The sequence below is a fragment of the Emys orbicularis genome, chromosome 2 (genome assembly GCF_028017835.1).
Source record: "Emys orbicularis isolate rEmyOrb1 chromosome 2, rEmyOrb1.hap1, whole genome shotgun sequence".
NCBI lineage: Eukaryota > Metazoa > Chordata > Testudines > Emydidae > Emys > Emys orbicularis.
Window position 1 is genome coordinate 81,759,413 of NC_088684.1, and position 13,911 is coordinate 81,773,323.

A 13,911-nucleotide genomic window follows, 5' to 3' on the forward strand; every position below is an offset into this window, starting at 1 on the left:
GGCAGATGCGTTTCTCCTTCCATGGAAGGACTGCCTGTTCTATGCGTTCCCTCCCATACCGCTGATTCACAAGGTGGTCCTCAAAATCCGGAGCGACGGAACTTCAGTGATCCTAGTGGCACCGGCCTGGCCATGTCACCATTGGTACACCATGCTATTGGAGCTATCAGTGGACACTCCAATCACTGTACCACTAGTTCCGGATCTCATCACTCAACTTCACGGAAGGCTTCAACACCCCAATCTCAAGTCTCTCCACCTCACGGCTTTGAAGCTGCGTGATTGAACCCGTTAGAGCTTATATGCTCAGACCCCCTGAGCGAGGTTCATCTGGGTAGCAGAAAGCCTTCAACCAGAGCGACTTATCTAGCCAAGTGGAAGAGATTCATGATTTGGTGCTTGTAGAATCGTATCCTTCCAACACAATCGTCGGTCCCCTTTATCTTGGACTACCTCCTAAAGCTGAAACAGCATGGCTTGTCTCACTACTCAATAAAGGTTCACCTGTCTGCCATCTCAGCTTTTCACCCAGGAGAGCATGGATGCACCATCTTCACTAACAAAATGGTGCGGTAGTTCAAGGGGTTGGACAGATTATATCCTCATATTCGGCAGCCACCCCCACTTGGGGCCTTAACTTGGTACTCTCAAGGCTGATTGGGGGGGGACGGGACCCGTTCGAGCCCCTAGCAATGTGCTCACTCCTCTACCTTTCCTATAAGGTGGCCTTTTTGTTTGCAATAACATCAGCCAGAAGGGTGTCTGAGCTCAAGGCTCTCACATCCGACCCTCCGTGTACTATTTTCTACAAAGAGAAGGTGCAACTGTGACCCCACCCGGCATTCCTCCTGAAGGTGGTCTCAAATTTCCACACCAATCAAGACCTATTCCTTCTAGTCTTTTTCCCAAAACCCCATGCCAGTAGCCACAAGCAGAGGCTCCATTCCCTGGATGTGCGGCATGCAATGGGCTTTTATATTGAACGAACTAAGCTGTTAGCTGAACCAGTTGTTTGTTGCTGTGGTGGACAGGATGAAAGGCCTCCCAGTGTCCACGCAAAGGATATCGTCACGGATCACATCCTGTATCAGGGTTTGTTATGACCTCGCTAAGGTCCCTGCCCCTGCTCTGACTGCACACTCCACCAGAGCTCAGGCGTCTTCGGTGGCCTTTCTGGCCCAGGTACCGATCCAGGAGATATGCAGAGCAGCTACGTGGTCTTCGTTCCACACCTTCACTTCACATTACGCCATCACCTGGCACGCCAGGGATGATGCAGTGTTCGGCAGGGCTGTGCTTCAATCAGCTATTCCATAAACTCTGACCCCCACCTCCTAGGTAAGGCTTCCAAACCCACTCGCCTTCCCCTCTGTCGGACTATCCGGCAAGAAGCAGTGTGCCCTTGTTGCCAGGAAGGCTAACGGCATATTGGGCTGCATTACTAGGACCATTGCCAGCGGATTGAGGAAAGTGATTATTCCCCTCTATTCAGCACTGGTGAGGCCACATCTGGAGTATTGCATCCAATTTTGGGCTCCCCATTACAGAAAGGATGTGGACAAATTGGAGAGAGTCCAGTGGAAGGCAACGAAAATGATCAGGGGGCTGGGGCACATGACTTATGAGGAGAGGCTGAGGGAACTGGGCTTATTTAGTCTACAGAAGAGAAGAGTAAGGGGGGATTTGATAGCGGCTTTCAACTACCTGAAGGCGGGTTCCAAAGAGGATGGAGCTCGGCTGTTCTCAGTTGTGCAGATGACAGAACAAGGAGCAATGGTCTCAAGTTGCAGTGGGGGAGGTCTAAGTTGGATATTAGGAAATGCTGTTTCACTAAGAGGGTGGTGAAGCACTGGAATGGGTTACTAAGGAGGTGGTGGAATCTTCATCGTTAGAGGTTTTTAAGGCCCGGCTTGACAAAGCCCTGGCTGGGATGATTTGGTTGGTGTTGGTCCTGCTTTGAGCAGGGGGTTGTACTAGATGACCTCCTGAGGTCTCTTCAACCCTAATCTTCTATGATTCTAAGAAGGAACTGGAGAGGTGGCGAGACGGCAGGGCCCTATATGCAGCGCCATGAAGGCACAACTCCAGGGGACTCCAGAACCAACTGGATGGGTGCTGCTAGGGGAAAAGCCTTCTGGCGAACTGTGCACGCAGCGCGCACACACCTAATTGGAATGGATATGAGCAACACATCTCGAAGAACAACAGTTATGAGAAGGTGAGTAACTGCTTTTTCTAGACACTAGGCATATTTTTTTTAACTTACTTAGCTACAACACAGTCTTGTCCTATCTGTAGAAGCCATCTCAATTCACTCTTCTGCATGAAGAATGTGTTCCTGAGCCAGTAACTGACAGGTCTCCGTTTTGCCCCCCAAAGCTTTAAGCAGGCTGGAGACCCATGTTAGAATCTGTGGCCCTCACTACTTAAACACTTTCCAATTCACAGCATTCTTGCATTTTACAAATGAAAGTCACTGTTATAATCTTGTTTGCATATTTACTATGTACTGCTTTTAGAAATATGTTGGTTAGTTACTGAAGAAATGCCATTTTGGTAAGGCTTTTCTCTTAATGCGATTTTTGGTTTATGTGCTTATGTATAGTTCATCATAACATCCAGTGGTACAGCAGGGAAGGCCAGTAAATATTGGGTGTTATGTCAGATTCTGAAAGGAACTCTGACCTACACAAGTCTAACTCTTTTTATGGTAAAACTGACATTCCTCATTTAGTATGCCTTGACATTGGAGTGTATTAAATGGTGCTTATTGTAAATCTGAACACTCTGCTGACAGAGGCTGACTCTGAGGGGGGGAAGGGATAGCTCAGTGGTTTGAGCATTGGCCTGCTAAACCCAGGGTTGTGAGTTCAATCCTTGAGGGGGCCATTTAGGGATCGGGGGGGAGACGGTCAGGGACAATACTTGGTTCTGCTAGTGAAGGCAGCGGACTGGACTCGATGACCTTCCAGTTCTATGAGATAGGTATATCTCCATATATATTCTAGTAGTTAAAGACTCAGGCCTTGTTTACACAGGGTTGTCCAGAAAACTAACCCAAACTAACAGAGAGTGAATTTGAAGTGGGTTAAACTGCATCGAACCCATGTGTGAACACCCTTGTTCAGATTTAAAGTGGCCTCAATTAAATTTCACTTTATTCACTTACTTCCAGAATGAATGAAGTGAAATTTAGTTGAGGCCACTTTAATGCTGAAAAACGGAATCCACATAAGTATTGAATGTGATTTAACTATCCACTTCATATTCACACTTTTAGTTAATTGGGATTAATTTTCCTGGATGTCCCTGTGTAGACAAGCTCTCAGACTGAGCTCACATTTCCAGGTATCTAACCTCCCATACTGGAAAACATGCAGAAACTACTAAGATTCATAAAAACCAAGTTAAATAGCAGCAGTGTGGCTTTTCATCCCAGAGTCCGATATTAAACATAGACTCCCCCAAACCTGGCTAGTGTGCTTGAATGGGGAAGAAGTATTGTGTGGGGACAAAATTTTCCAAGGCTTAATGGTATCCTCTAGCGAGATGAATTATCCAGATAAGCGTTGGGTAACCATACAGACTTCAGGAGGCATATCCAAACTGAGTCCAAATTTGGAGGTTCTGCAATCACAAATTAGTGTCTGCAGTGCAGAAACTGGCTAAACAGGTGTAAATTGTGGGGTGAGGAGTGATGTACCTCATTCTGAAAGTTACAAGTAAGCAGGGAAACATGGCCTCTAAATCACAAAGCAAAACTATCTAAAACTGGTAAAAACAAAATGTCAAGCCTGATTTTGGTAAAAACTAAAACTGCCCTGATTTGGCTCATCTTTTCATGTAGTGCTTAATCTCTAGGTCTGAGCTAAATATGTGTGCAAACGGCTAGTGTGGCTGCAGTTACACTGTTTAAAGATGCCCATGGCACTATACAGCTAGCTATAAACACCTTTAAGTTGTAACTATATTCACACTGTTTTTAAACAGATATAGTTAAATCAGTATTAAAAACTGTGTACACTAACCCCTCCATTTGCAGCTTTCATTATCTTGAAGAATTGATCTTTGGTTAACAGCTTCCTGCTTAGACGATATGTTCTACCCCAAACTAATGTTTTTTGTTACTTGCCTTGGTGTTGGTCTAGTATCTGGTCTCAGTTTAATCCTTTCCTTGTGCATTGTTGTGTGTTGCCACTTCTCTTTATTCAGGCATATTTATTATCTGAATTCCCCTTTCTAGAAATTAGCACTCTTGTTCAGCCTAGGCTGTCAGGGTTAGTCTGCCTGTTATGGCAGGGGAGTATCTTCCCTTGATTAACGTCTTCGTGACTTTCACCACGCCCGCTGTCAGTGTACTTTTTGATATAACTGTCACATAGCTACAGTTCCATGCCCTAGAAGGGCCTCCTGCTGCCTGGTCAGTCCTCTTGTACTTGTGAATTTTGGCTTCCACTATGTGGACTGGCTTTTTTTTCAGCTAGTTAGATATTCCCCTTCCTCTCTAATGATCGATCTGTTTGTGACAGAACATATAATATTCAAAGGTCTTACAGAAGAACACTAGAGCAGCTCCAAATCTGACTGCTGTAAGGGAGGGGTTACTGTATGAATACAAGGGATTAATTCAAGAGGGGTTGGCAACAGTTACGCAATAAAAAGGACAATAGCTTTCCATGCAGGCGGGAGAATAGTAGACCCATTTGGTGTGTCCCATCACTGACCCCCTATTGAGCTCAGCGGACTAGCTTGTTAAGATGAATTCCAGTTTAACACAGGAGAACTAAAAGTCCTGGAAGCTGAGACAAAACTTTGTGGGAAGGGGGGATAAAAGGAGAGGGGGTGAATGGTTGAGGAGAGTTGCTGAGAAGAAGTGGCTCTCACAGACCCTAGAAGTCAGGGGTTTTGAGTAAAGAGGGACTTGCCTAGAATCTGTGCTGAGGGATAGCAAGCCTCCAGGTAAGATAGATAAGCATATTTTCTTTTATTCTTATGATGGTAAATAGACTTCTCCAAACAAAGCATTGTCTATCTGGTCACTGTTTACCACTGGTCACAGGTTCCAAACCTAGTTGGGCCTACAGAGTAGTCATGGCTGATAGATTGTTCCCTGGGTTACAGCCCCCTGTGGGAGAATCACAAGATTGCACCCTAGACAAGGTAAGGGCATGAGACCCTAGCACCTGAGGGGCTGTATTCAGACCAGAGAGGGGTCAAAGGTTAAAATAGCCTTGTAAGTGACCAACAGTGCAAACTGTGTATATATGATAAGCAAGTCTACCTCTTCCTTTTCCTCTCTGGGGTCTTATGGCATATCACAAGTGTATTGTATAGTGGAATGTATTTGAGACCATTTTTTATTTCAGAAGGTGGAGGAAGCTACTAGGGGAGAGGCTGTTCTAGATTTGGTTTTGACAAATAGGGAGAAACTGGTTGAGAATTTGAAAGTGGAAGGTAGCTTAGGTGAAAGTGATCATGAAATGGTAGAGTTCATGATTCTAAGGCAGGGGTCGGCAACCTTTCAGAAGTGGTGTGCCGAGTCTTCATTTATTCACTTTAATTTAAGGTTTCGCGTGCCGGTAATACATTTTAACGTTTTTTTAGAAGGGGTCTCTCTCTAAGTGTATATTATATAACTAAACTATTGTTGTATGTAAAGTAAACAAGGTTTTCAAAATGTTTAAGAAGCTTCATTTAAAATTAAATTAAAATGCTGATCTTACGCCACCAGCCTGCTCAGCCCGCTGGGTGGGGGGTTCAGGGCAGAGGGCTGGGTGTTGGGGCGGGGGGGGGGGAGACTCGAGGTCAGGGCAGAAGGCTGGGTGTGGGGGGGTTCAGGGCAGAGGGCTGGGTGTTGGGGGGGACTCAAGGTCAGGGCAGAGGGCTGGGGTGTGTGTGGAGGTGCAGGGCACAAGGCTGGGTGTGGGGGGGGTTCAGGGCAGAGGGCTGGGTGGGGGGGGACTCGAGGTCAGGGCAAAGGGCTGGGGTGTGTGTGGAGGTGCAGGGCACAAGGCTGGGTGGGGGGGTTCAGGGCAGAGGGCTGGGTGTTGGGGGGGGGTTCAGGGCAGAGGGCTGGGGTGTGTGTGGAGGTGCAGGGCAGAAGGCTGGGTGTTGGGGGCAACTCGAGGTCAGGGCAGAGGGATGGGGCTGTGGGGGTGCAGGGCAGAGGGATGGGTGTGGGGGGGGTTCAGGGCACAGGGCTGGGGTGTGTGTGGAGATGCAGGGCAGAAGGCTGGGTGTTGGGGGCAACTCGAGGTCAGGGCAGAGGGATGGGGCTGTGGGGGTGCAGGGCAGAGGGATGGGTGTGGGGGGGGTTCAGGGCACAGGGCTGGGGTGTGTGTGGAGATGCAGGGCAGAAGGCTGGGTGTTGGGGGCAACTCGAGGTCAGGGCAGAGGGATGGGGCTGTGGGGGTGCAGGGCAGAGGGATGGGTGTGTGTTGGGGTGGGGAGGTCAGGGCAGAAAGCTGGGGTGCTCGGCTCGTGGAGGTGCTCCCAGCCCCCTGCCCTGAGCGGGCATTATTAAGGTCACGAGAGCAAACTATCCCACTGCGTAGGAAAGATAGGAACTATGGCAAAAGACCACCCTGGCTTAACTAGGAGATCTGCAATGATCTGACACTCAAAAAAGAGTCCTACAAAAAATGGAAACTAGATCAAATTACAAAGGATGAATATAAACAAATATATTACAAATATGTAGGGACAAAATTAGAAAAGCCAAGGCACAAAATGAGATCAAACTAGCTAGAGATATAAAGGGTAACAACATTCTATAAATACATTAGAAGCAAGAGGTAGACCAAGGACAGAGTAGGCCCATTACTTAATGGACGGGGGAGGAACAATTACAGAAAACGTGGAACTGGCAGACGTGTTAAATGACTTTTTTGTTTCCGTTTTCATCAAAAAGATTAGTAGCAATTGGACATCTAACATAGTGAAAGCCAGTGAAAATGAGGTAGCAGCAGAGGCTAAAATAGGGAAAGAACAAGTTTAAAAATTACTTAGACAAGCTAGATGTCTTCAAGACACCAGGGCCTGATGAAATACATCCTAGAATATTCAAGGAGCTGACTGAGGAGGTATCTGAGCCATTAGCAATTATCTTCAAAAAGTCATGGAAGATGGGAGAGATGCCAGAGGATTGCAAAATGGCACTATATTTGCCCATCTATAAAAAGGGGAATAATGACAACCCAAGGAATTAGACCAGTCAGCTTAACTTCAGTATCTGGAAAGATAATGGAACAAATAATTAAGCAATAATTTGCAAACGCCTAGAATATAATGTGATAAGTAACAGCATGGATTTGTCAAGAACAAATCACATCAAACCAGCCTAATAGCTTTCTTTGAGAGGGTAACAAGCCTTGTGGATGGGGCAAAGTGGTAGATATGGTATATCTTGACTTTAGTAAGGCTTTTGATACTGTCTCGCATGACCGTTTCATAAACAAACTAGGGAAATACGACCTAGATGGAGCTACTATAAGGTGGGGTGCATAACTGGTTGGAAAACCATTCCCAGAGAGTAGTTATCAGTGGTTCGCAGTCAAGCTGGAAGGGCATATCAAGTGGAGTCCCTCAGGGATCAGTTCTGGGTCCGGTTCTGTTCAGTATCTTAATCAATGATTTAGATAATGGCATAGAGAGTGCACTTATAAAGCTTGCAGATGATACCAAGCTGGGAGGGGTTGCAAGTGCTTTGGAGGATAGGATTAAAATTCAAAATGATCTGGACAAACAGTCTGAAGTAAACAGAATGAAATTCAGTAAGGAAAAATGCAAAGTACTTCATGTAGGAAGGAACAATCAGTTGCACGCATACGAAATGGGAAATGACTGCCTAGGAAAGAGTACTGCAAAAAGAGATCTGGGAGTCCTAGTGGATCACAAGCTGAATATGAGTCAACAGTGTAACACTGTTGCACAAAAAAAAAAAAAATAGGACTGTCGATTTAATCTCAGTTAACTCACATGATTAACTAAAAAAAATTAATTGCAATTAATCGTGATTTTAATCGCACTGTTAAACAATAGAATACCAGTTGAAATTTATTAAATATTTTGGATGTCTTTCTACATTTTTCATATATGTAATTGAAATCAGTGTACATTATTTTTGATTATCATTTTTACAGTGCAAATATTTGTTACCAAAATAAATTGTATTTTTCAATTCACCTCATACAAGTTAGAACAAATAAATTTAACACGTACTTCATGTGCAGTCTGAGTAGGGGAAGAACAAGAAATTGTTCATTTAAAATGAAACTCTGAAATACAGATTTTATTAACTAGCACTAGTTTCTGGTTGGCTGAGCCAATAGTTTTAATATGACACTGGTGCTGAGTTTTAAACAAGAGCTAAAATGGATTAACTTTAACTAAAAACTGACAACTTCAATTGTGTGTTAGGAAAGATACTGAAATCCACTATCTTCTTTTCTCCCCTTTCTTTCTCTCCCTCCCCCCCCTCCCCCCACCTCTCAAAAGATCCAGGATCCTTTAATCTATCTCTAGGTATGGCGTATCGGCAGTCTTGAGGTACTAGTAGTTACCAGACGGCTGCTGTCATCAGAACAAATTAACCTACTTAGGTTTCAGAGTTTTGTATGAGGAAGAAGGTGTCTGTTAATCTGTGAAGTCTATCATTGAAGTTTATATTCATTAACATGCACCTGCTCTCTTGCAGATTCAGAATCTGAAAAATCATTAAGTGGATTTGAAACAGTAACCACGTACTCATTAGAGGACAGTGTGGAGTCAAACAATACAATAACCTCCAGCATGTCCGAAGAAAAGGTCTGTGGTGGAGGTGGAAAGGTCTGTGGTGGTGGAGAGTCTCTGACTAACGGCATCAAAAAACACAGGTAGGATGTTGCCTATTCTTTTTAAAGATATACTGTAAACTTTATTGCCATGTAGGCAAAAACCATGAGACTCCTGTGAAAGATAATTGTAGATATTTTTCCCTTGGGTATGAGAACTGAAAAGCAGAAAGTCGCTCTGTGCTTTTAATAAGGAATCCTTTCTCCTACATTAACAGACTGTCACCATTGTCAAGTAAACTATTATATACCATTCCATTTTGACTAGTAAGCAAGGGTATACATTTTTTTTATATATATATGTAGATAGCGAATGCTTTAAAATGGACATGTTTTAACTCATTTAAACAAGTCTTGCTGAAATCGATGCTGGCTCTTATTTCTTATTTCATCATGTATTTTTAATGATTTGTGTATCCTATTGCTTTTTAAGTTTCCAGTCACTCGATCTCCCTAGTTGTATTAAGAATGAATGGCAATATTGCTAGCTTGACATCACAATAAACCTAAGTCTAAACACAACAGTTTTATTTTAAAACTTATGTACATTGCATAGGTTCATTTTATGCTGTCAAATTAATCCATTTTTGTTTGTTCATGTCTTTGCCGGTAAAGGAGGACAGTAGGTCCAGAGTTAATGAGTTGTAATAGATACCACTATTCTCAAGTTTCAGTGCAGAGGCAATTTAATGTGTACATTACAGTCCAGTCCCAACATTGACATGTTTTTAAAGTACCAATCTATAACTGGCCCTTTGGAAATAAGCAAGATCACAATTACTAACAGATGAGCAAAAATGCTATTTTAATGCCTGCATTAAAAAGTATTATCCCAAGTGCATTAAGAGGTACCTTAGTTACTGGACATCTGCATTTTATAACTAAATCTCAGAGGCCATTGCAGTGCATGGTAATGTAGGAGACTTGATGTCAGGTTCCACCTCTAAACATCAGCTCCTCCCAGACCAAGCAAAGACCAAGGAGTGATGAGTACTAGGGTCAGGCAAAGATGCTGACTGACTATATTGTTCCTTTAAGACCCCTTACTGATAAAGTATTATTGGTGATCTCTTCTCTACACCTTTCCAGTTACAGGTGAAAGTCCTGTAGTGGCAGCTGGAGGCAGGGAGGAAAATGCTAGGTGAAAGTGGATGTTTCAGAATGGAGACTTGTAATCCCCCTTTGTTGCCTGAGAAATTGGGAAAGGAAAGTTAAGATCCTCTGTAAAAATGAAAGCTGTATTTGTTCGCTACAGAATATAAATACAATCCATTGGAAAAATTTTTAAATGAAAGCCAGTTTTCTCAAAGTACAGGAAGCAATAGCTTTGCTAGTTTCCACAAGTCTTGTTATAAAATTACATTGTCAGAATAGTAAACAAGAGGTGACTAGAGCCTCTAAGCTCCATTATTCATTCTTCAGTCCCCTGACGCTACTCCACTTTCCACCTACAAATGTCTCTCATTAGACTTTTTGATCACTAGGCTCCCTTTCCATCCCTTAGCTGCATGTCTTGCCCTGTATCCTTTAATGTTTAGTGCTCTTTCTAAAACTGGTACAGCTGTGACCATTTTTGTAACAATTTCTAATTTGCTGTGGCACATTGCTTGAAGAAAGGCTCAGATAACGAATATATCTTGTATATTGCATAGTAACATCAGCTCTTTACCTGGCACCTTGGCGACGCTTTGGGATTTGGTGTCTGCAAATATAGTGATGCAAATCGGTTTCCCCCGCAGAGCTCTGCCAATCTAAATTTTGCCTAGAAGAGAACTTTCCATGGGGGAAGAAGTTGTTCAATGTTTTGATCTCTGTCTTGGGATTCTTGGTCAATGCTAATGCGTTTAGCTGCATGACATACCGTATATACTCGTTCATTAGCCCGTTGGTTTATAAGCTGACCCCCCAAGATGGTTAGGTAAAAACAGCAAAAACGGTATGACCCTTTCATAAGCCGACCCTATATTTCAGAGGTTGGCAAACTTTGGCTCCCGGCCGTCAGGGTAAGCCGCTGGTGGGTCGGGGCGTTTTGTTTGCCTGGAGCGTCTGCAGGCATGGCGCCCCTCAGCTCCCTGTGGCTGCGGTTCACCGTTCCCAGCCAATGGGAGCTGCGGGAAGTGGCGCCACTTCCCGCAGCTCCCATTGGCTGGGAACGGTGAACCGCGGCCACAGGGAGCTGAGGGGTGCCATGCCTGCAGACGCTCCAGGCAAACAAAACGACAATGTATTAGATATTCAATGATTCCATAGAGTTTAAAATAATCAAATTTTTGTGTAGACCCGTTTATAAGCCGACCCCCGCTCTTTGATGCGTCACCTTTTTACCAAAAATATTCGGCTTATGAACGAGTGTGTGTGTGTATGTGTATATGTGTGTGTGTATGTGTAGATATATATAGTAATTACACCACAACTGAACTGCTGTTCTGTTCATATTATGTAACTGGACCTGTAGGCACACTTTTTTTTACAAAATGTTGTTTAAATGCAGACTACTTGGATGCTTATTTTAGAATATATCCTTTAGATACAGTCTGTCCTCAAAGTGCAAAAGCTTATTTGGTGATCACCAAACTAACACACAAAGCTTAGAATGCTTTGAGGAGATATATGTAGCACCTAATAACCTCTGTTAGCTTCTCCTCTTGCATACTTAAAAGAGAAGTGAACTGAATTGGGCTCTAAAAGGCTTAAACAGATTCATCTTCATAGTTTGACATAACTACTGGCACTTGTTACTTATCTGATTTCCTTTATATTGGACACCGTACAGACTAGTATATCTCGGTGGCCTCAATTTTTTTTTTTTACTATTTTAACTCTTGCTTGCTTTCTGGTTTGCTTTTCCACTTAAGTCTTGCTGGAGATCCTTGAACAAACATTGCATATCCAGCCTGCTAACATTTTTACCAGCCCATTCTCCAATGTCACATTTGTTTGCTGTCAAAAGCATTCTGGGCTCTCATCTGCCTTTGTTTCGGTTTTGGAGCAATACAAATAAATTTGGTGAGCCGAGGAAATGGAAAAACAAAGCTAGTTCGTATGAGGAATATTCCTTGTTGTGATCACTCTGTTACTCCTTGATACAATCAGGTTATTAATATTAACTGTTGGGAAACACTTCAGTGTTGTGCGCCAGCTGTTGAAATTTGCATTGTCATTGACTCCTACTAGAAAGGTGGTAGCATATTACTTGAAAATACCAAAGATAACATTGAATGTACTAATAATTTGCTATAAGATGCTGCTCAGTGACATTGCATCCATCTGATTTGCATATGGGTGATGTAGCAAATACTGATATAGAGCAGGGAACACCTGCTCAATAATTGTAATTGGGAACTTAATGTGGTGTGGTGCCAGTTTGATCTATCAGTGGACTTCATCAAGCTAAAACGTATTCAAAGCCTTTTTTCACTTATTTCAGCCCAGAAGATTGAAAAATAGCAAAAAGACTGGTACCGAAATATAACTAGCCTGGAAATGTTCATTGTCTAATCTGTCACTTAAATTTAAAGGGAGAGCTTGAAATCAAGCCAATTTAATAAATTAAAAAAAAAAAAGTGAAAAGTAGCTTGTTGTTACAGCTGCCACTGAGCGTCCCTGCCATGTTTTGTTTTTTTCTTATGATTAAAAATGTTTTCTTTTTTTCATGGGTCTCACACACACACACACACACACACACACACACACACACACACACACACACCACTGTCTCCCCATAGACAAACTAACAGTGTCAAATGCATAAAGTAAACAAGCTGAAAAAATAAATTTACTGTAACTACAATAGTAATCTTGTGTTACCTACTAGTAATCTTGTGTTACCTACTAGTAATGCTTTTCAGACAGAAGTGATTTTTTGAGGTGCGACCCTTTAAAATCATGCCACTTTCATTGCTGCTAGTTATCCTTTACATTAGAACAAATATTTTCATTATGCAAAGCTAAAGTTAACTTTCTGAAACTTTCTTGATCTGTTTGCCTTCTATAAATGACTTCTGAAAGGAAATCTGCTTACAGATACTGAAGGTAATCTTCTAGTTTACAACACTTCTCGTATTTAGTGGGACACTGTCAATATGGGTAGGTCTAATATTTGACTATCTTTATTTTTCCATATCTATAGGTCTGTAATTTTTACCCCCTGAAAACATTTTGAGCCATTCAAAATTGGTATTCTAGCAACAAAATAAATGTGAGCACATTATGGAGAAAAGAGCAGACATCACTTTCAAATTTAGCTGATGTAATTATAAGCAATGAAGGAAATGGGCTTAATCTATGAAAGATTACTTTCACACACAAGAATGATTTCCCCCCCTCTCCCCCCCCGGCTTGGTGATTTATATATGAGGGTGGGTTTAAGAAAGGAATATTTGGGTTCTTTTATTGAAAAACAATCCCTTGCTGATTACACGTTGCTAGCAGCCAGTGATTGTTTTTCAATAAAAGTACCCAAATATTCCTCTTAAACCCACCCTCATATATAAATTGGCAAGCTAGAAAAATATATTCATAGCTTTCTGTGCAGAAGTGCTCATTGCTAAATACTATGTACGCTTCACAGATTGCCTCTGTTCCAGTCTATTCTTAAATTAAATACTACAAATAGATCAAAGTTAATTACTTGGTGGACACTGTCCTCTTCTGGACACACACATAAAAGCATCAACAAAGGAAATGTTTACACTTAGTAGTCTTCAGGACGACCAGTTCACTTCACTTCAGATTACTGAAGTTTAGAATAGCAGATCTATTAAAATATAAGGATATGTGATTCCTTTCATGTTTGATCCAAAAGGAGCTTTCTATTCTTTAACACCAATTTTCTTTCACTGAACTCCCACACTTCAAAAGGTGAATAAATGTGTTTGGATAGTTGTAGCAAATTAGTACAAAATTTAATGTGTTTTCCACAGATTCCTTTATACCAGGGATCAGCAGCCTTTGGCACGCGTCCGCAGGTTCGGCCGATCGCGGCTCCCACTGGCCGCGGTTCGCCGCTCCAGGTCAATGGGGGCTGCAGGAAGCGGCACGGGCCAAGGGATGTGCTGGCCGCGGCTTCCTGCAGCCCCCA

General features: G+C 42.7%; 1 protein-coding gene across 2 annotated transcripts in view; it reads left to right on the top strand.

The window, feature by feature from the left end:
• Positions 1-13,911, top strand: part of OSBPL1A (oxysterol binding protein like 1A) — a 141,485-nt gene that overhangs the window by 100,137 nt on the left and 27,437 nt on the right. For both annotated transcript variants that reach the window (XM_065397957.1, XM_065397956.1), the window contains one exon: positions 8,696-8,873. In XM_065397957.1, the coding sequence (XP_065254029.1) occupies positions 8,696-8,873 (178 nt within the window). The remainder of the gene's footprint in view (positions 1-8,695; positions 8,874-13,911) is intronic.